General features: G+C 39.4%; 1 protein-coding gene across 1 annotated transcript in view; it reads left to right on the top strand.

Annotated features, from left to right (window-relative positions):
• ADAMTS6 (ADAM metallopeptidase with thrombospondin type 1 motif 6) overlaps positions 1-21,014 on the top strand; it is a 324,965-nt gene extending 303,951 nt beyond the window's left edge. The window contains exons 23-25 of the mRNA XM_050947192.1: positions 66-242; positions 6,302-6,458; positions 17,843-21,014. Coding sequence (XP_050803149.1) covers positions 66-242; positions 6,302-6,458; positions 17,843-17,952 — 444 coding nt within the window. The 3' untranslated portion in view covers positions 17,953-21,014. The remainder of the gene's footprint in view (positions 1-65; positions 243-6,301; positions 6,459-17,842) is intronic.
• The last annotated feature ends 491 nt before the right edge of the window (positions 21,015-21,505 follow it).

Here is a 21,505-nt window from a genome sequence, read left to right as displayed (position 1 = left end):
ATATTTCTGAAATGCTTATTGTCTTTTCAAATTGTAACTATAAATTTGTTTGCATATTTTTACAGTGCACTCCAAAATGTGGTCCAGGATTCAAACATCGGATTGTTCTTTGCAAAAGCAGTGACCTTTCAAAAACATTTCCAGCTGCACAATGCCAAGAGGAAAGCAAGCCTCCAGTCCGCATCCGCTGTAGCTTAGGCCGATGCCCCCCTCCTCGCTGGGTTACTGGAGACTGGGGACAGGTAAAATAACAGACCGTATAACTATCTGCTACCTTTTCTTACTATTAATATCCATCAGCAGTTTTTAAAAATGATGAGATTTTGTTCTTAGAAATGAGCGAGGGATGCCTCAGGTGACATCCTCTTTTGTCTCAGATTGGAATGTTACACAGGGTGATAGTACCCACATCTAGTTACCTTCTGATATCTGTCTGTTGGTTTATATCAGGGTCAGCAACCTTTCAGAAGTGGTGTGCTGAGTCTTCATTTATTCACTTTAATTTAAGGTTCCACATGCCAATAATACATTTTAATGTTTTTAGAAGGTCTCTTTCTATAAGTCTATAACTATATAACTAAACTATTGTTGTGTGCAAAGTAAATAAGGTTTTTAAAATGTTTAAGAAGCTTCATTTAAAATTCAATTAAAATGCAGAGCGCCCCGGACCAGTTGACAGGACCCGGGCAGGGTTACTGTCACTGAAAATCAGCTTGTGCGCCGCCTTCGGCACATGTGCCATAGGTTACCTACCCTGATTTATATAAAATGAGTAACTAGTCTCAGCCCAATTCCTAGTGGACAAGGTTGATGGGGAAATATAATCCCAACTCTGTAATTAGCACTGATTTTCACACCTGTTTACATTCCTACAGAAGAAGTAAAAAAACTTGACTGGGAGTAGAGATTGAACTAGTGCTTTTAGGAGAGGCAACATGGTCTACTAGCCAGAAAACCTTTGTTCCAGTCCCACTTCTGTCACTGCCTTCTTGTGAGACCTTGAACATGTCATTTAAATTATCATTGCTTCAGTTTCCCCATGTTAAAAATATGTACCTACTGTTATGAAGTAATTGGAAAATTTTGATTAAAAAGTCCTATTGACATGCAAAGTATTATTTATTGTTAATGTTACTCTTTCATTACTAGAGATGGTTCTTCCAGTGGGGAGGAATAGCTCAGTGGTTTGAGCATTGGCTTGCTAAACCTCAGGTTGTGAGTTCAATCCTCGAGGGGGCCATTTAGGGAACTGGGGTAAAAATCTGTCTGGGGATTGATCCTGCTTTGAGCAGGGGGTTGGAATACATGACCTCCTGAGGTCCCTTCTAACCTTGATATTCTATGAGGTTTCAGCCATGTTTGGTGGAGGTGGCAGTGTGGTGAAACTTGTGCAGCTTCTGCCTGTGCTATATCTCTTCTATGGGTCAAGGATATCATGGCTACGTCTAGACTACCCACCGTATCGGCGGGTTAAAATCGATTGCTCGGGGATCGATATATCGTGTCTCATCTAGATGCGATATATCGATTCCGGAACTCCACCAACCCCAACGGAGTTGCGGAATCGACATGCGGAGCCGCGGACATTGATCCCGCGCGGTGAGGACGGGTGAGTAATCCGATCTTAGATATTTGACTTCAGCTACGTTATTCATGTAGCTGAAGTTGCGTATCTAAGATCGATTTCCCCCTGTAGTGTAGACCAGCCCCATGTATAGTTTCCAAACAGAAGCAGTAAGGTTCATGCCAGAGAAAATTCATGGCAATATTTTGACAGATTCCTAAAAAGGCACCATCTGCTAGTGGTATCCACAAGCTCACAGTTCAGGATTCTGCATGCCAATTCCCACCAGTGTGATACATGAAAAATATTTATTAACATAATCCCTGGAGAAATATACATATAGATGTAAGAACCCATATTTGAAGTGAGCTATTAAAACTAATATGAATAGAAAGGTTTTTCTGATTTTTTTCTTGCTCTATTTAAAACATTTTAAAATATTATCCTGTCATTTTGTGACCTTCAGAATACCTGCATGTGTTCGTGCTTGTAAGCCAGAATGTGAAACAGACTAGAAACAAAAAAGATACTGGCCACAGTGAACTAATTTAACAGTAAAACTTTACTAATAATTTTTTATCCCAATTAACCAGAGCTGCTGAATGTTAAAGCAGTTAGAAATTTGAAATTCAGTGAACATTACAATGAGTGTTGTGTAGTGACTAGAGCATGAAATAGGGAATTAGAACTTCTGAGTTTAAATCTGAATTTTCCATTAGTTGACTATGGGAAGGTGTGCATTATCTCTTTTCCTCTGTGCTTCAGTTTACTCACATGTAAAAAGGCTAGAGAGTGTTTTGTGGTGCACAGCAATGTTGCAAGGCATAATTTAATAAATATTTTAAAAGTACATTGAATTCCTTAATTTAAAGGCACAATGGAAGTAGTATCATTACACCAAAATTACTAGGTTGACTTACATTGACAATAGGTGTACAAATCCAGCATTAATTGATTTCTATGGATTTTGAAAAACATTTTAAATCTTATATACAGAGCATGCTTGCCTATAGTATAGGACTGTGGTTTGAGTTGTTATAGCATAGGCAGAATGGCACTGACAGTTCAGTCAATGAATATACCTTGGTTATGCTATAAATAGAGCTACATGCTCTCTCTTTGATCAAGATTTAGCAATCTAAAGTATGATTTATGGCTTGTTATTAAGTAAGAGCTTGGTCCTTGAAACTGTAGTTCCATCAGTAGTTTATTCTTCATGTGAGTTGATCCACTGAATTCAGTTGGAGTACTCAGAGAACAACAGTTGGCCATATTGGGCCCTAAGTAATAGATTAAGGATCTATCTAATGCCAACATGCATGCTATCAGTGCAGATGCATATGTCTCTTAAATTGATGTAAATCAGTTAAGCCACTGTTTAGTTATAGAGCAGCAAAACATGTTTTGGAATGGCCAAAGTATTTCCATATGAAAAGAACTATTGGTTACACCTCCCCCCACCCTAAAATGCATGGAATCAGCTCAGTTATTACAACAGTTATTCATGCAAATGATACACCTCTTGTTCCGAGGCTTCTGTGGGAAATAGTGCAGAGCCAGTATGCTACTCTGTGCTTATTTGGAAGAAACCTCTTGTTGGGATATATGCGGGTGGGGGTCCTTCTTGCTGAGATGAATATTTCTGCCCTGATCAGTAGTTCCAGTGGTGTCCCATATTACTGTTTAAAAGAATAGTCTAAAACAACAAATACTGTTAGAATAACATCACATAGGAGACATAAACTCGAAGGTTTCTGTCCATCATTAAATCCTTGAAGGGACACCATCAGCTGCTATTTATTTGTTTTTATTAATTGCTCTGCACTTTCTATTAATTATGCCCTAGTGGAAGCTTGAAAATAAAATGTGCATTTTATTTACTGAAAAGACCTAAAGAATGGGAACAGAGGACTCTGGGAACTCTTTATTGTGTTCACTTTGCAGTCTCCAGCTATTCCTCCTTACATGGGAAGGGTATTGGTAGGCTGTGAAATGAGCAAGGCTAAAGCTTCTGTACGTCTGGGGAAACAGTGAGAAAAGGGAACTCCAGCTGTATGCATGCATGGAGTATGAGTCCTCTTTCCCTCTGGCAGCATGGCTACTTCAGTCGGGGCTGGCCTTATGGAAAATAGCACCGTGGGCAAACTTGCATTTTGGTCCCCCTGGCGTGGTGCGTCCCCTATAGCTCCTCACCCCCACGGGCTCCCCACCCTCCCTTTACCTCTAGCCCCTGCACTATGCCCCCTTTGCCTCTAATCCCTGCACTCCCCTCCTGTTCCCCTAATCCCTGCACCTCCTTCACTCCAACTCCTGAACCTCCTTCATGTGCTCCTAATGCCTGCACTGCACCCTCTTCACCCCAACTCCTGCACTCCCCTCTTGTGCCCCAATCCCTGCACTCCCTTCATTCTTAACCACTGCACCTCCCTCATGTGCCCCTAACCTCTGCACTGTGCCCTCTTCATGCCAAAGCCTGCCCCTTCCTGTGCACCAACCCCTATGCCCCTAACCCCTGCACTGTGCCCTCTTCACCCCAACCCCTGTCCCCCTCCTGTGCCCCTAACCTCTGCATCCTCCTCCTGCACCCACATGGTAAAACTGACCTGGATGCAGTGACAGAGAAGCTGGCATTGCTGCTCACTCCCCCCAGTGGACTGGTGCTCCTTTGCCCCACGCACCCTTAGGGGGCTGTGAGGTGGCGGGGAGCAAGGAGCGAGGTCAGGGCTCCCTGCGTCCAGGTCACTGTCCCAACCTGGGCTGCATAAAGAGAGGGCAGGAGAGCAGCAGCAGCTCCTAATGCTCGCCTCACGGCACAGGTGGGGAAAGGGAGCCCTGGTGTATGTGTTGGGGGGACTGTGTGAGGGAGACTGTGTGTGTGTGAGAGAGAGAAAGTGTGTTTGGATGTGTGTTGAGGAAAGTGTGTGACTCTGTGTATGTGTGTTTGTGTGTGTGTTTGCCAGAGGGTTTGTCTATACTGGCACTTCGTTGGCAAAACTTTTGTTATTTAGGGGTATTAACACACACACACACACACACACACGAACTACAAAAGTTTTACTGATGAAAAGTGCTGGTGTGAACAGTGCTTTGTTGGCGAGAGCACTCTCCTGCCAACAAAGCTGCTGCTGCTTCTGGGGGTGGAAGTATTTTGTCAGCAGGAGAGCTCTCTCCTGCTGACAAACAGCAGCTACACTGTGCGGATTAGCAGCAGGGCTGTAGTGGCACAGCCATGTTGCTAAAAGCCTCGTAGTGTAGCCATAGCCTGAGTGTATGAGTGTGCTGTCTTTTTAAGAAAACACTCAGGGTCAGGTGCCTGAAGGCTTGTTCAGACACCAGCAGCTGCCAGCAGCTCTGGACCCAGAGAGACAGCAGCACACACAGATTTCCCCTGTCCCATCATCCCAGGTCAGTGGAGATTGGGTACACAGTGGGAGAGGGACTCCCCGACATCAGCTCCCACACACACACACACACACACACACACACACACGTACAGCAGACAGGAGGACGCTCCCAGTCTGAAGTGGGAGGGAACAGGAACAGTGGCGGCTTTACACGGCAGTGGCACGAGGGGAGGGGGGCACCCCTGCTCCAGAGGAGTCACCTGGCTTGGCTTTTCATCCAAATGCCCCCTTGCAGCTCGGATCCCTCACCCCAGCTCCATATGCTGATGCTCCGCCTGCCTGCCGTGTCTGCCAGCCCACCTGGCTCTTGGCAGGTCAGGTAGGAATCAGACAAATCCTGCACATGACGCTCTCTTTGGTGGGCCCGCCCACCCTCAGGGCCAGCCGTGACTTCAATCATGCTTCCACTGTATGGCCTCACCACATTTGTGCCTATTTCTGCCCTTTAAAAAGAGGGTGAGATAGATCACCCTCTTTTTTATCTACGATATATTATTTTGCCCATTTTATTTTTATTTCTTCACTATGCTTCACAGAAGCGGGCAACATAAAGGCTATTGGTTTTATGCAGGGACTGGAAAATGCTGTTGTCTCTTAGTTTCTCTGAAATGGTTTAGCACATTGTTTTGAAATATTGATAAATACCTCAAGATTTCTATCCCCAATGACAGAGGTCTCCCAAGGAAACTAGCAGGGAGATTCAAATTCTTTTTCCCTTTGTATTTTTTTCTGTGATCTGAGGTAAAATAGGAACTACATTCAGAGATGATGTCTTAGGGCTTGTTTATATGAACTCTTAATTTGCAGCAAGCTTCTTATTTGCCTGCTGCACACTAAATATTCCCTAGACTGCTTTAATCCACCCCGCTTTGAAATGGTAGTTCATGGTAGCTTTACACCACAGCTTGCTGTGAAGTGTTTGTATGGACAAGCCATTAGTGTTATTATAGATAAAACCTAAGGTAGGGTAAGGTAGAATTCTCAGACTCAGCTCTGGGTTGATTCAGGGAACTAGTATTGCATTGTTCTTCATCTCCTTTGTAAGCCAGATGCTTGAATATACTGTTAGAAATGCAAAATCCTAAACTGTTTATGAGTGCCCTTTGCTGTATTAGCCAAAGGAGGTGCTGAGAAATGCTGTATATGCTATCCTTGCCCAATGTTTTTTCTAACCACTATATGTCCATAGAATAATCTATTCTGGAACACATGTCCTCAGTGGTTTTATTTTTTCCATTTTATGTCTATGCCATCCCTGTTCACTCTTCTGCTGTCTTGTTTATATTTTAAAATTTGACCAGACTTGTTATCCTGATTTCTCTCTTGTCCTTAGTGTTCTGCACAATGTGGTCTGGGACAACAGATGCGAACAGTGCAGTGTCTCTCATATACTGGACAAGCATCCAGTGAGTGTCTAGAAACTGTTCGACCGCCATCAATGCAACAGTGTGAAAGCAAATGTGACAGTACTCCCATTTCCAACACGGAAGGTGAGTTTGGCTTCTTAATGTATTTTATCCCTGAAAAGAGTAGAGCTGAATAACTAATATTCATGAATTATGTATTTAATGATTTTTTGCCCAATCAATCATTGAATGATTTATCTACAAACATTTTTTCATTAGTCAGCAAGTTCTAATTTGGAGACCACTGTGCAAATACAAATATCATTACAACAGTCATAATTAAAAAGGCAACATTTACAGCAGTTACCATTGATATAATCACACTCTTTTTTCGCTCTGTGTGTGTTGGAGAACTGAGATACTGCAGCTACCACCATGTGGCAACTGTTGGTTCAATGAAAACCATGGCACTTACATTGCAGTTTCAGCAAGATATTTCTACTCTTTATGATCCTATATGACCACCATGGTGCACTGGCCTTGGACCATTTTACTTTTTAATGCATTTGCTATATATTTTTCCTATTATGTTTGGTAATGTTTGCTTTCAAACTCTTTGTGGCAGAGACTATGGGTGAAAGTCCCGACCCTAGTAAATTCCATGAGAGTTTTGCCATTGACTTTGCAATACATCACCAAAACATTAATGGTTTTAAAAATATAATATCTTTACCAATTTATCGATTTTAAAACAGTTAGACAAACTTATATATAAAATAAATTCTGAATAACACTACAAAATAAACAAGCACTTTATAAAAACAATGTCCTGGACTGCTACACCACCTCATTCCTGCAATTCATACTTAGCAATATCATGGATGAATTAACAATGTACACATTTTGCTCCATAAATGTTTCAGTCTGTCTTGATATATATGTACTAGTGGGATCTTCTAATACATACAGAGACTCTATATATTCAAGGCACCATCCAGGTTTCTTGTGTATTTAAGATACCAATGAAAGCATTAGCAAAACTGATGATTGTTCTGGTAGCCTGAGAGACTAGTGGTACAATTTTGTAACTGCCTACCTCTTGCAATAAGATATCTGAGATTTTTAACAGTCAGTCCTAGAATACATAGCAAGGCAGAAAGAGTGGAAAGTGTACTACTTATCCATCGAATACCACTCACCCAATAACATTAACCAAGTGGTGATGCCATATGGGAAAAAATGAAAATATCTAGTGGGTCTTTAAAAATAGGTTAATGTAACCTGGGACCACATGGCATCACTATGGCTCAGTGCTAAGATTACATGCATTCCTTAATTGTGTTTTCACACATTCACTGTTTGCTGTTCTTTTTTGTTAACTTTAACTGTGAATTTCCTTTGTTTATAATGCTTGTTTTGGCATATTTACATAGCTATAATGATTTTTTCCCTAATTTGGTCATATGTACTCTCAACCTTAACTTCATTTTAACATATTTTTTGTCTGGGAATCAGCAGGGCTATTCCCACCAACTATTATTAAGTTTACCCAACAATTTTCCCTATAAGACCATGATTTCAGTTGCTTATAACTGTGCCAAACTTCAACATATTGGGCTAAAATTTTGCATCCTGGGTTTCTTCCTCAGACTGAATTGTTTTTTTAAATTTTCAGCCAAAGCAGTTCAGTCATTTGCGAGAATGAGGTTAAGGGAGGATACATTGTTTAGTCCATGGAAATAAAATATTTGAAAAGTACTTGCACTCCCATGCTTTGGAGTAGGGACTTGAAATTTGGCAATGGAGTGGCTTTGATGTCAGGGATATTCCTGTTGTAGGTATGATGAAAATCTGCTCAAATTCACCAAATCATAAAATGTTTAAAAATTGTTGTTTCCACATGCTCAATAGAAACATCTTTGATTTTAGCAGCCAAATTTCCCAAAGAGTCCATCAGTCTGGCACTGAGCAGAACTTTCCATTTAATTAAAGCTCTGGGCTGCAGCAGGTTGTGCAGGTTTGAGTCCAGGCACCTGAACTGAGTGCAGGGTGCCTGTCTTTCTTATGCATTCAGTGGCCATCCTACTGGCCCCAGGAAGTGTGGAGGAGGAGGATGCTAGATTCAAATGCAGAGGAGATAAGAATTAGGGGTAAGGCAGGAGTGTATACTGGGAGAGGACCAGAGAGGGGGGCAGAAGTTTGGAGTGGAAGCAGGCAGGTAAGTAGAGGGAAACTGAACCTGGGATGGTGGGGGAGATGGGGACTATCTAGACAAGGAGACTGAGACTAGTAGCCAGGGAGGGAAACAGGTAGGGATTGGGAGCCAGTAGGTGGAAGGAGGAGACTGAGATTGGGTGAAGAGCTGGGGAGTCTCTGGGCAAGTAAACTGGGACTAAGGACCAGTGGGATAAGGAGAAGGAGGTAGGGGAAAGAGGAGATAGATTTGATGAAGAACCAGGGTGCAAGGGGAGAACTATGACTGTGTAAGCAAAGAGACTGGGACAAGTGCCCAGGGTCAGGTGGATACTGAAATTAGTTGAGTAGCCCAGGGAAGAAGATTGAGACTGGGAGCCACTGGGAATGGGAAACTGCGAGGGGAGAGATTTGACCAAAAATTCCTGAGATTCACTATTCCTTTGCTGTCAGCAAATGTCTGTGAAACCCACTGGCAAAGTGTTTCATCTTCCTCTAGTGTTGGTCCACATAGAGGATGATGATCTACTACCGCTATCAGTTACTCCATTAGCTCAAGTGACAGAGCATTGCACAGTGGTCCTAAAGGTTTCTTCAACTCCCTGCTTAAAACTCTCCTTTGCCATGATGCCTACAACAATCGTGACAGTGGTTAGGCTGCTGGTATGCTGGGACCTCTGACTATAATGCTGACATTGCTACCTTGTACTCATTGCTACCTTGTATTCCCCAGCCAGGCTGTCTGAATCCATCTGTTGTTGCCTCTTGTCTTATACTGAGATTTTAAGCTCTATGGGGAACTGTCTTTTTGTTCTGTGTTTGTATAGCACCTAGCACAATGGGATACTGGTCCATGACTGGGGCTCGTAGATGCAATGATAATACAAATAATAATTATAATAATTAATGGGTTCCATCTTGATGATCCATGGGGCTGTCAATATGATGCCACATGGTGGAATTTATTTGTTCAGTTTGCTTTTTTAAAAACCTAGAAACTAACACACTACAAATATGTGAAAGGAATGTTATTAAGGTTGCAAAGTCAAGCATTTGAAATTTAAGAAATGCCAGAATCTTGTAATTGAAGACTATGTCATAATCCATATGCATGGATACTTCAACTATCCAGATATATTTTGGGAAAATAACACCGCTGGGAACAGACTATCCAATAAGTTCCTTGACTGCATTGCAGACAATTTTTTATTTCAGAAAGTTGAAAAAGCTACTAAGGTGGAAGCTGTTCTAGACTTGATTTTAACAAATAGGGAGGAACTCGTTGAGAATTTGAAAGTAGAAGGAAACTTGGGTGAAAGTGATCATGAAATCATAGAGTTTGCAATTCTAAGGAAGGATAGAAGGGAGTACAGCAAAATAGAGACAATGGATTTCAGGAAGGTGGATTTTGTTAAGCTCAGAGAGCTGATAGGTAAGGTCCCATGGGAATCAAGACTGAGGGGAAAAACAACTGAGGAGAGTTGGCAGTTTTTCAAAGGGACGCTATTAAGGGCCCAAAAGAAAGCTATTCCGATGGTTAGGAAAGATAGAAAATGTGGCAAAAGACCACCTTGGCTTAACCATGAGATCTTGCGTGACCTACAAAATAAAAAGGCGTCATATAAAAAATGGAAACTAGGTCAGATTACAAAGGACGAATATAGCCAAATAACCCAGGAATGCAGAGGCAAGATTAGAAAGGCAAAGGCACAAAATGAACTCAAACTAGCTATGGGAATAAAGGGAAACAAGAAGACTTTTTATCAATACATTAGAAGCAAGAGGAAAACCAAGGACGGGTAGGCCCACTGCTCAGTGGGGGGGGGAAACAGTAACGGGAGACTTGGAAATGGCAGAGATGCTTAATGACTTCTTTGTTTCGGTCTTCACTGAGAAGTCTGAAGGAATGTCTAATATAGTGAATGCTTATGGGAAGAGGGTAGGTTTAGAAGATAAAATAAAAAAAGAGCAAGTAAAAAATCACTTAGAAAAGTTAGATGCCTGCAAGTCACCAGGGCCTGATGAAATGCATCCTAGAATACTCAAGGAGTTAATAGAGGAGGTATCTGAGCCTCTAGCTATTATCTTTGGGAAATCATGGGAGACGGGGGAGATTCCAGAAGACTGGAAGGGGGCAAATATAGTGCCCATCTATAAAAAGGGAAATAAAAACAACCCAGGAAACTACAGACCAGTTAGTTTAACTTCTGTGCCAGGGAAGATAATGGCGCAGGTAATTAAAGAAATCATCTGCAAACACTTGGAAGGTGGTAAGATGATAGGGAATAGCCAGCATGGATTTGTAAAGAACAAATCATGTCAAACTAATCTGATAGCATTCTTTGATAGGATAACGAGCCTTGTGGATAAGGGAGAAGCGGTGGATGTGATATACCTAGCCTTTAGTAAGGCATTTGATACGGTCTCGCATGATATTCTTATAGATAAACTAGGAAAGTACAATTTAGATGGGGCTACTATAAGGTGGGTGCATAACTGGCTGGATAACCGTACTCAGAGAGTAGTTATTAATGGCTCCCAATCCTGCTGGAAAGGTATAACAAGTGGGGTTCCGCATGGGGTCTGTTTTGGGACCAGCTCTGTTCAATATCTTCATCAACGATTTAGATGTTGGCATAGAAAGTATGCTTATTAAGTTTGCGGATGATACCAAACTGGGAGGGATTGCAACTGCTTTGGAGGACAGGGTCAAAATTCAAAATGATCTGGACAAATTGGAGAAATGGTCTGAGGTAAACAGGATGAAGTTCAATAAAGATAAATGCGAAGTGCTCCACGTAGGAAGGAACTATCAGTTTCACACATACAGAATGGGAAGAGACTGTCTAGGAAGGAGTATGGCAGAAAGAGATCTAGGGGTCATAGTAGAACACAAGCTTAATATGAGTCAACAGTATGATACTGTTGCAAAAAAAGCAAACGTGATTCTGGGATGCATTAATAGGTGTGTTGTAAACAAGACACGAGAAGTCATTCTTCCGCTTTACTCTGCGCTGGTTAGGCCTCAACTGGAGTATTGTGTCCAGTTCTGGGCACCGCATTTCAAGAAAGATGTGGAGAAACTGGAGAGGGTCCAGAGAAGAGCAACAAGAATGATTAAAGGTCTTGAGAACATGACCTATGAAGGAAGGCTGAAGGAATTGGGTTTGTTTAGTTTGGAAAAGAGAAGACTGAGAGGGGACATGATAGCAGTTTTCAGGTATCTAAAAGGGTGTCATCAGGAGGAGGGAGAAAACTTGTTCACCTTAGCCTCCAATGATAGAACAAGAAGTAATGGGCTTAAACTGCAGCAAGGGAGATTTAGGTTGGACATTAGGAAAAAGTTCCTAACTGTCAGGGTAGTTAAACACTGGAATAGATTGCCTAGGGAAGTTGTGGAATCTCCATCTCTGGAGATATTTAAGAGTAGGTTAGATAAATGTCTATGCGGGATGGTCTAGACAGTATTTGGTCCTGCCATGAGGGCAGGGGACTGGACTCGATGACCTCTCGAGGTCCCTTCCAGTCCTAGAGTCTATGAGTCTATGTCCAACCTTAATGTTGGCATTTCCTGACTTCTGAGTGCTTGACTTTGCAACCTTAATAACTGTCTTTTAACATCATTTTTATGTGTAATATGAAATACAACATAAAATATTGTTTACTGGTGTTTTCTGACTAAATTGAATGATTAGAAATCTATTGTCCTATTAAAGTTTACCATCATAATATTATCCTGTATTCTGCCTTTTAATGCGGAAGGCACAAATTTAGACTTAAGTCTTTCCTGTTTTGGATTTTGTTTTTAACTATATAACTGCAGCAGTGCTTGTATTTACTCTAATACTTGCGTAAAGACACAAGATTGCTAATAGCTGCTATATCAGATCACGTTGGCTCCATAAATTCAAAATTAACATGAAAACGAGTCAGATGGAGATTTCAGTGAGATAAGTGAAGCAATGTAGTGTGAGGGTTAGATGGGCATTCTATTCCATCTTTTAGAACTTCTGACTTCAAATTAAATCTTATAATCTCATGTTGTTGATTGAAAGTATCTTCATAACAGACTTTCCCTTTGTTATCTTGATATTTTTAATTCCAATTCAGATAATATTACACCTGTTATTCTTGGCTGTCTATATCAGTGAAGACAGCAGTATAAAATAAATCCTGCACTTTTACAGATCAAGAGCTAACTATTAATTTGCTATTAAGAAGTTGTCTTTTGTCCATAGGAAGCAATGTAAAAAAGTCTTTATTAATGGGTTTGATTTACTCCCTACTTATCACCTCTTAACTTCCAGACAAAAAGGTCATGCTGTTTAGTAACATAGTGATTGCAGAGGAAAGACCATGTTCTAGGAACAATAAAGAAGAGAAAGGGATGGGATAAGTTCTTCTAATGAAGACAGTTGTTCTTTCTAATTTTTATCTTAAGTAACAGTTTTAAAAGTTACATTAAGGGACACATTTCTGCCCTGGGCTCACAATGAAGATATTCATTGGAGGTTGGTGACACATGAAAGTAGTTAGGGAAGATTGATAAAGATGCTGTTATTGCCAATTTACGTTACCTAGAATAGATCATAATGTATATTGATTCCAACAGGGGTGAGCAGTGCCTACTGTGCCTTCTGTTGAAGTTACTAGGAATACATACATCTGTTAGCACAATTTGGTTCTAAATTATGAAACATTAAAGATCCAACATTTCAAAAATACGCAACTAGATTTTGGCTGCAAAACAACTGTTTTCTTTCTCAATTTATCAGGAGTTTATTACAAATATCTCTGTATGTATAAGCATCTGATATCTGTAGTTAAATACTGATTATATGCGTGTAGACTGTATTGTCTCAGAATAATGTGTACATACCATACGTTTTCTGCATATCTCTCTTGGCCTTAAACAAAATCCTCTTAAATATAATAGGAGCTGAAGTGTCTTGAATTAATAGATGAAATGGCCCTTGTCCATTTAGTCTACATGGCCAAATTGCTTGTGTTATTATAATGTCAGCCTTGAAGTAAATGATCAGGCAAAGTCTTTTAACATGCTGGTGGTGACAGAAAGCTTTTAGGATTTCAAGAACTTACTAATCCTAAAGATCATAACTAATCACAGGCTTTTATTTCATGAAACCTTTTCTTCCCATAAAGATCAACCACTTTTCATTCATCTCAAAATAGATTGAGCTAAGCAGACAATTCCAGCTATTCTTAGTGAGACTACTTACAATTTATTTTAAAATTATATTATTTAGTTTCTAAACAAGCAAAAAATTGAGTTTGGTTATATATTTGGTACAAAACTAAAGTCAAAGTGAACGTTAGTCCACATAACCAGAATGGAACCAGATTGCTAGAATGTAAAATTCAAACGCTTGTAGAGGAGTTTTAAACTAAGAGTTGGGGGAAAGCTGACAAGTGCAGAGTACCACCAGGTTCAGACAGACAGACATATCCTGTAGGGGAGGATTTATTAAAGGGAATACTCTATATCTTAGTAAAGAGGAGAAAACAGGAACGGATAAATTAGAGGTAGGAACTGAAGAGAAATAATCAAACAAAAAGGAGTTCCATTCTATTACATGACATGAAAGCACACAACTAAATACTGACAAGTTCTTCTATAAAAATGCTAGAAGTCTAAGTACGAAGACAGGTGAACTTGTGTGCCTGATATTAAATGAGGATGTTGAAATAATAGGCATAGTAGAAACTTGATGGAACGATGATAATCAATGGGACACAGTAATAGCAGGGTACAAAATATATAACAGTACATTGTGCTGGTGGGGGAATGGCACTGTATGTGAAAGAAAGCAGAGAGTCAAATATAATAAAAATGTGAATAAATCAAACAGCACCATAGAATCTCAATGGATAGAAATTTCATGCTTGAATAATAAGAGCATAGCAGTAGGAATATACTACCCATACCTGACCACCATGTCCCTCTAATGTCCTGGGACTGACATGGCTACAACTACACAGCATACAGGATGGTGAGGCTGATTGTGAAATGCTCAGGGAGATTAGGGGGGCTACAAAAAACAGAAAACCCAGTAATAATGGGGGATTTCAACTATCCCCGTAGTGAATGTGTACATGTCACCTCAGGACTTGTTGCAGAGTTAAAATTTCTAGACACCATTAATGACTGCTTCTTGAAGCACATAGTCCTGGAACCTACAAAAGGAGTGACAATTCTTGATTTAGTCCTAGGTGGACACAGGATCTGGTCCAAGCAGTGACTATATCTGAAACTTTTGGTAATAGAAACCATGTTATTATCAAATTTAACATACTTGTAGGAGGAAAATTACCAAAGAAATTCACCATAGTAGCATTTAATTTAAAAAATGGGGACTACACAACAGTGAGGAAGGTAGTTAAATAGAAATTAAAAGGAACTGTCACAAGAGAAATGCCTGTGAGCCACATAGAAACTCTGTAAAAACACCATAAGAGAGCCTCAGAGAAAATGTATATCCCAAAGAAAAAAAAAATCAGAGGAGTAAAAATTTCCACCAGGGCTAAACAACAGAGTAAAAGAGGCAGTTAGAGGCAAAAAGAAATCATTCAAAAATTGGGAGTCAAATCCTACTGAGGAAAATAGAAAGGAGCATAAACTCTGGCAAGTCCAATGTAAAAGTATCATTCGGAAAGCGGAAAAAGAATTTGAGGAGCAACTAGGAAAAATACACAAAAACTAACAGCAAACTTTTTTTAAGTACATCAGGAGCAGGAAGCCTACCTAAGAATCAGTGAGGCTACTGGATGTTGAAGGTACTAAAGAAGCTCTTAAGGAAGACAAAGCTGTCATGGAGAATCTAAATGAATTCTTTGTATTGGTCTTCACTGCAGAGGATGCAAGGGAGATTGCCATATCTGAGCCAGTCTTTTAGATGACAAATCTGAGAACCTGTCCCAGATTGAGATTTCAGTAGAGGCAGTTTTGGAACAAACTGAAAAACTGTAATAAGTCATCAAGACCAGGTGGTATTCACCCAAGAGTTCTGAAGGAACTTAAATATGAAATTGTAAAACTACTAATTATTATATGTAGCTTATTGCTTAAATCAGTCTCTGTAGCAGATGACTGGAGAATAGCTAATATAATGCAATTTATTAAAAAGGGCTCAAGGGGAGATACTGGCAATTACAGGCTAGTAAGCCTAATTTCAGTACCAGGTCCCTGAATGGCTATTAGCAAAGATGGTCAGGGATGCAGTGCCACACTCCAAGTGTTCCTAAACCTCTGCTTACCAGAAGCTGGGACTGGGCAATAGGATGAATCACTCAAAATTGCCCTGTTGTGTTCATTCTCTCTGAAGCATCTGACACTGGCCAGTGTCAGAAGATAGGACACTGAGCTGGATGGACCACTGGTCTGACTCTGTCTGACCATACTTATGTTCTGTTTGGTGTGTTTGTATCTGGCAGCCTGTGTCACAGTCATCTTGATAAAGTTCAGAGCCATTTTTGTCTGGGAAAGTGTAACTAGCAGTACATGAAAGAGCAGATTCAAAATTGTAAGGATATGAGAATGAGAAAAAGGAAAGCAGTGATACTTCTTGTCACATTTAACATCTGCTTGATCTCTTTGTTTCTGCAAGCCTTTCATAGGCTAGGTTTTGACAAATTGTCACTGATAAGGGTAACATTATATTTGCTGTTAGAAGTGAATTACTGACAGAATATACCATGACATTTGAAATATTCAGAATGATTTTATTTTCTAAGTACATATGGCAGCTGAATCCAGACTTCCAAGGTCACCTAAAACTCTACCTGAAGGCCATTTTGTTTTCTTTTATGCAGTTTCAGATTTCCTTATAGTTTATGTGGTGCATCTTTGCAGTCTCAGTAGCGTCTTCAGGAAAGGAGTGATTAATATTTGTGGTTTACTGGTGATTAAATAACAGTGGTTTCTGTGGATAATAGTTCCCACAAAGAATAAGAATGGCTCTGCTAAACCACTTCCCTATAACCACAATCCCATGCAGAAGAGACTATTTCATCAATCACATATCTATTTTAAAACAATAGCTGTGAGAAGCTTCCAAAGTACTGTGTCCACCATCATCCAAATAGCCACTTGCTGAACTAGGCTAGTGTGTGTCCATAGAGAGGGTAAAGCAAAGAAAGGTGGAATGGAGATTCTGGAAATATTCTGAAGCCTTGGGACAAATCCTACTTGTTTAAAATGCATGCAGCCCCACACTGAATCATTGAATCTGAGAAATGTAGGTTTGGAAGGGTCCTCAAGAAGTCATCAAGTCCAGCCCAATGCTCTTGAGGCAGGACCATGTAAACCTAGACCATTCCTGACAGGTGCTTGTCCAACCTGTTCTTAAAAACTTCTAATGAGGGGGATTCCACTACCTCCAATAAAGGAGGTGAGGCTTTTTGACAAAGACCAGAGAAACATTTATCTTTCCTCAGTTTGCACATCACTCTGGGGATTAGGCATCCGGACGCCTAGAGTGATGCAGCAGTGTGCATGTGCAGAGGCAGAAATGTAGGCAGGGAAACATAGGGAACTTTTACTGCAGAAATGTAGGTGCCAAGCAAGTCTAGGTACCTACAGGTTTCAGTCACAGCTGACCAGGATTTTGTGAATACCAGTGGGGCCTGATTCTGAAATTTAAGCATCTAAAGTGGCAGTTAGGCATCTAACTCCTTTTGTGAATGTAGACCTAAGTAAGAAAAAGCCCTTATATTGCTGTGAGTTTCAGGTGTAGAAATGGCTTATCTCCCTGCAGAATATAAAGTGTTGAAGCAGAAGAACAAAACCTACAGTAAAACTCACAATGCCATGCTGTGCTGTACTGTGCTGTACAGTCAGTGAACTCACACTGCTAAAACCTTTACTAATACTGTTCATTTTCCCAGTCGCTGCTAGTGGTAATGCATGTTCTACTTCAGGGAATCTTATAAATGCACAGACGTGGTACCAAACAATGCAACCCAGGCTAGATTTTGGATAACTTTTCACTGATGAATAAAATAACTTCTGAAAAAGAAGCTATAAAAATGTAACGACACATATTTCTTAGTTGTCTAAAGTGATCACTTATCCCAACAAATGGTAATTCTTTCAACACAAAGTGGGCATACTTATAAACGTCAGAGAGAGAAGACCTGCAAATATTTTAATTACTTTTTAAAATACACTGTATCTGCTAAACTGTACTAGAAAGAACATTTGCACAGAGGGAAAGTGGATGGACAAAGCAGAAGCATGCTAAATCTCAATAGCTTTCCTTTTGTATCTTTTAAATTTGTCTGTCTAATATGTTCCCTTTTATGCCCTCAATCATCAGAGTGCAAAGATGTGAACAAAGTGGCTTATTGCCCACTGGTGCTGAAGTTCAAGTTCTGCAGCCGAGCATACTTCAGACAGATGTGCTGTAAGACCTGCCAAGGACATTGACCCACAGAAAGCAAGAGAGAGTGCCTTGTTATATCATTGTGGAAATGTGTCCATCGAAGAGAGCCATACAGTGGAATGGGATTGAGGTCCTTGCAAATGCATTACCCTGTGGAAAACGTAACCACTGGTCAGCCCCAGCTGACAGGATTTCAATATTATTTTAACTTCTGTGAAGTGGGATTTATTCATCCAAAGTGCTGGACACAGTATAAGGAGGGCATGCCAAATTGGAAAGATCCACACAACACATATAGAATAGCTTACTGTGGAACATTTGTGTTCTTTTGACTAAATCCAATAGTCTGTTTACCTCCTTGGACCATTAAAGTAATTTTTATTATGGACTTAGCAATGACACTGAATCCATTTATATTTAAAACTGTTTAAAATGTAGCTGTTATGACTTGGTCTACTATGGAAGTAAAGAAGAATCAAACAATCTTAAGTCATAGCTTAAAATGTTAACTATTTTATCTCATTACACAGCATCACAATTTAAATTATAAAATGGGCTTGGAAATGTTATTTAAGGAGCAATTATAAATCTGAAGTAAAGAAAATTATATTTTTCCTTCATTCCACGTAATTCCCTTAGGAGTAATCCATATTTGCTGAACACTGTTGTGAGCCATATATTAAGCTAAACAAAACAACCATGAGGAACTTAGTTTTAAGAGGTGCAACAGTTATTGCAGGTGTGCATGAAATACAAGTGTGCTGATAAATCTGTGCTACAGATATATAGCCATTTTGCCATTGTACAAGTGAAGCTGAGATGTCCACTAAAAGGGAAAAACTTTTCAATACCATGAAGAAGCCAGATTTCAATAGCGGTGAAGACCACAGTGCTGCATACTTCACTACTAGTGTATAGGCTTACATTTTATGACTCCAATTCACTATTGTTTACATCACTAGCCACAAAGAGGCATCTAGTCATGTTTTACGTTACTCCCTACTCACCATCACCAAGAAGTTCTAGTGCAAAAGATAAATGTACTGTGTAATAATAATAAGGCAGTCTCTCTGCAAACTTTGCTGACAATTACAGTGGATTCCAGATGTTCCCTTCTTTAATACAATAGAAGGGCATTTATTTATGAGAGAGAGTATTTGAATGCACAGGTTTGGAGACTGTAACAGAGTGGGCAAGGATTACAACCAAAGAATAAAAGAGTTATGGGGACATTTTGGTCATATTATCATAATCTTAATACTCACAGAATACGTTTTTAGTTAATACTCAGAGTTGCATTTAAATGTGAAACCAAACTACTTGGACAAGTCAGATCCAGAATTTAGCATACTCCTCTTCCCCTTCCCCACTTGATAGAAGGTTCAACAAGGAGATAAGGAAAATGGGCACTTGTTTATATTAATATATTGTACTTGAACATTTGCAGTTTGCAGCAGGTACTTGATGAATGTGCTTTTGTGACCAGCTATGTCTCCTTTGTTGTAGTGCAATTAAAATTATGTGAACAACATGTTGTGTTAACACTAAAAATCCAATGGCACTTTTTTTTAAAAAGTACTCTTTCAATGAAACAAGTAAGTTCAATAAATCACATGAAACCTAAATGTCAGTATATTTAACAAATAATAATAAGCCAAATGTGTTGCACACTATTTACTAATGTGAATTAACAAGGAAAAACAGATATTCTTAACAGGATTCTTGTACTATGAAACATGTTGACAATCTATATGTGGCATTTTATGTAGCCCACTTATTCAGAACCATCAAACTCCTGTCATCTGCTACCTCTTGACAGTGTTTTTCACTTCCTTACACATGTGACCAGTGGAATTCATTTCCAGTAAGCATCATTTTACTCACATACGGCCATCTGCTGCTCTCAGTCCCTGTGTTCACAACTCCCATTGTCACTGATTCTCAATAAATAAATAAAAAAATAAAAACTGGGAGTTGCATATATGGATCAAGGACAGGGTACAACCCTTAGTTAATGAGTAAATGACCTTTATACATCCTATTGAGAGAATAACTTGGTGCTAGCATGCGTTAACTAAGTCAAAAATATGATAAAAGGGAAAGGTGTTGCTGTGGCATTCTCTAAGCAAGCAGCTTCTTTGTATCAGGATCTGGTTTTCTCCAGGGCATAATTGTGTTTATTAGCTAATGTGTCTGTTCAACTAACAAGAAAGGGTTTAAAAAAAAAAGTATTCAAAATGAACCTTTTTTTTTTTAACCTCACTTAGGACATTAAAGTTGCAAGGAGTGTTTCCACAGACACATTTTGCTCTCTCACTGGTGCTAGAGGACTAGGGAGTCCAATGTTTACTCTGCAACTTAAAACAGCACTGAAGTTGGAAATTTAAGGAACTCCCTGGAGCAGCATTGATTTGCATTGGTAAAGGGAACAAAACCCAGAATGTATTTAAATTTACAAACTAAATGACACTTCTGACTAAGACCTGAAAATAAAACCTAATTGAAAGGAAGAAAACATTGGTTTCCCCAGCACAGTTCATTGCTGCTGCTACACTGTAGCCACCTATGTAAGCTAAGCTAAATAATGTTATATTCTTAAGTAGTGACAATAGGACTATTTGTTTAGGCTGTATAAATATGACAGGCCTAGAATCAAATAGTAGAGTACTAAATACACAGAGCAATCTGGTGCCAGTACTTCCATTCAGCAATATCACCAACTGAAGCAGATCAAACTAAAAGGAAAAAATTCTATAAATAAAACCCCTCAAAGTGTATACACCCAGAAATAATCCATTTCATTAGGAACTTTGTTAATGGAGTGAATGTCACAGATATCCTTAATAATACAGACTGAAGATATCTTTGTATTATTGTGATTAGTTGCTTATTATTTTATACTCAGTATTAATGTGGTACACTGTTACTTTATTATTATTTTTTGCTTTTGTAAATTATATTCTAATTTATTGTCATATTTCCTAACACATGTTCTACATGCATTCTCCTGCTTGTAATGAAAACAAAAATATTGTAACACTTGATGCAGTGAAATTCCACACCAGGCACAGATTTGTTTTTAACATAGTTAATTTAGTAAAATAAAACTGCAGCTTTTAAAAATGGCGTCCATGGTAAAGTTGTCTGTTCCCTGACATACAGATGCTGGAATTCCACAAGCACGTATATTTCCTTCCTTCATCAAATACATTTAAAACTGTATAGGATTTTTTTTTTCCTATTCATAGATAAAACATCTATATGTTCTCTCAGAAATCTGTCCCTGACTGCAGCAATATTTGTCATATATGAGAATAACAATAAAGACAGGAACTGTGAAAGACTAAATCATTTACATTATCAGGAAAATATTTTAGTTAAGCAATAAATGTTAAAAGAGATCAAATCAGGAAAGGAATTAATGGGCAGCAGAACAACCTGCACCTAGTCAGTAATAAAATGTCTCTGGCATTGTGCTTTTAGAGTTCCAGCAACATTTGCCATGACATTTTTGGGTTTCAGAAACGAGGCCATTTCAGAAGAATTGAGATGCATGTATCCTAGAATTATCACTAAATCCAACTTCTCTGGTTTAGT

Source organism: Gopherus flavomarginatus, chromosome 3 (genome assembly GCF_025201925.1).
Source record: "Gopherus flavomarginatus isolate rGopFla2 chromosome 3, rGopFla2.mat.asm, whole genome shotgun sequence".
In the NCBI taxonomy this organism is placed as follows: Eukaryota; Metazoa; Chordata; order Testudines; family Testudinidae; genus Gopherus; species Gopherus flavomarginatus.
Note: the sequence above shows the minus strand (reverse complement) of the source record. Positions and strands in the feature narration are given on the sequence as shown.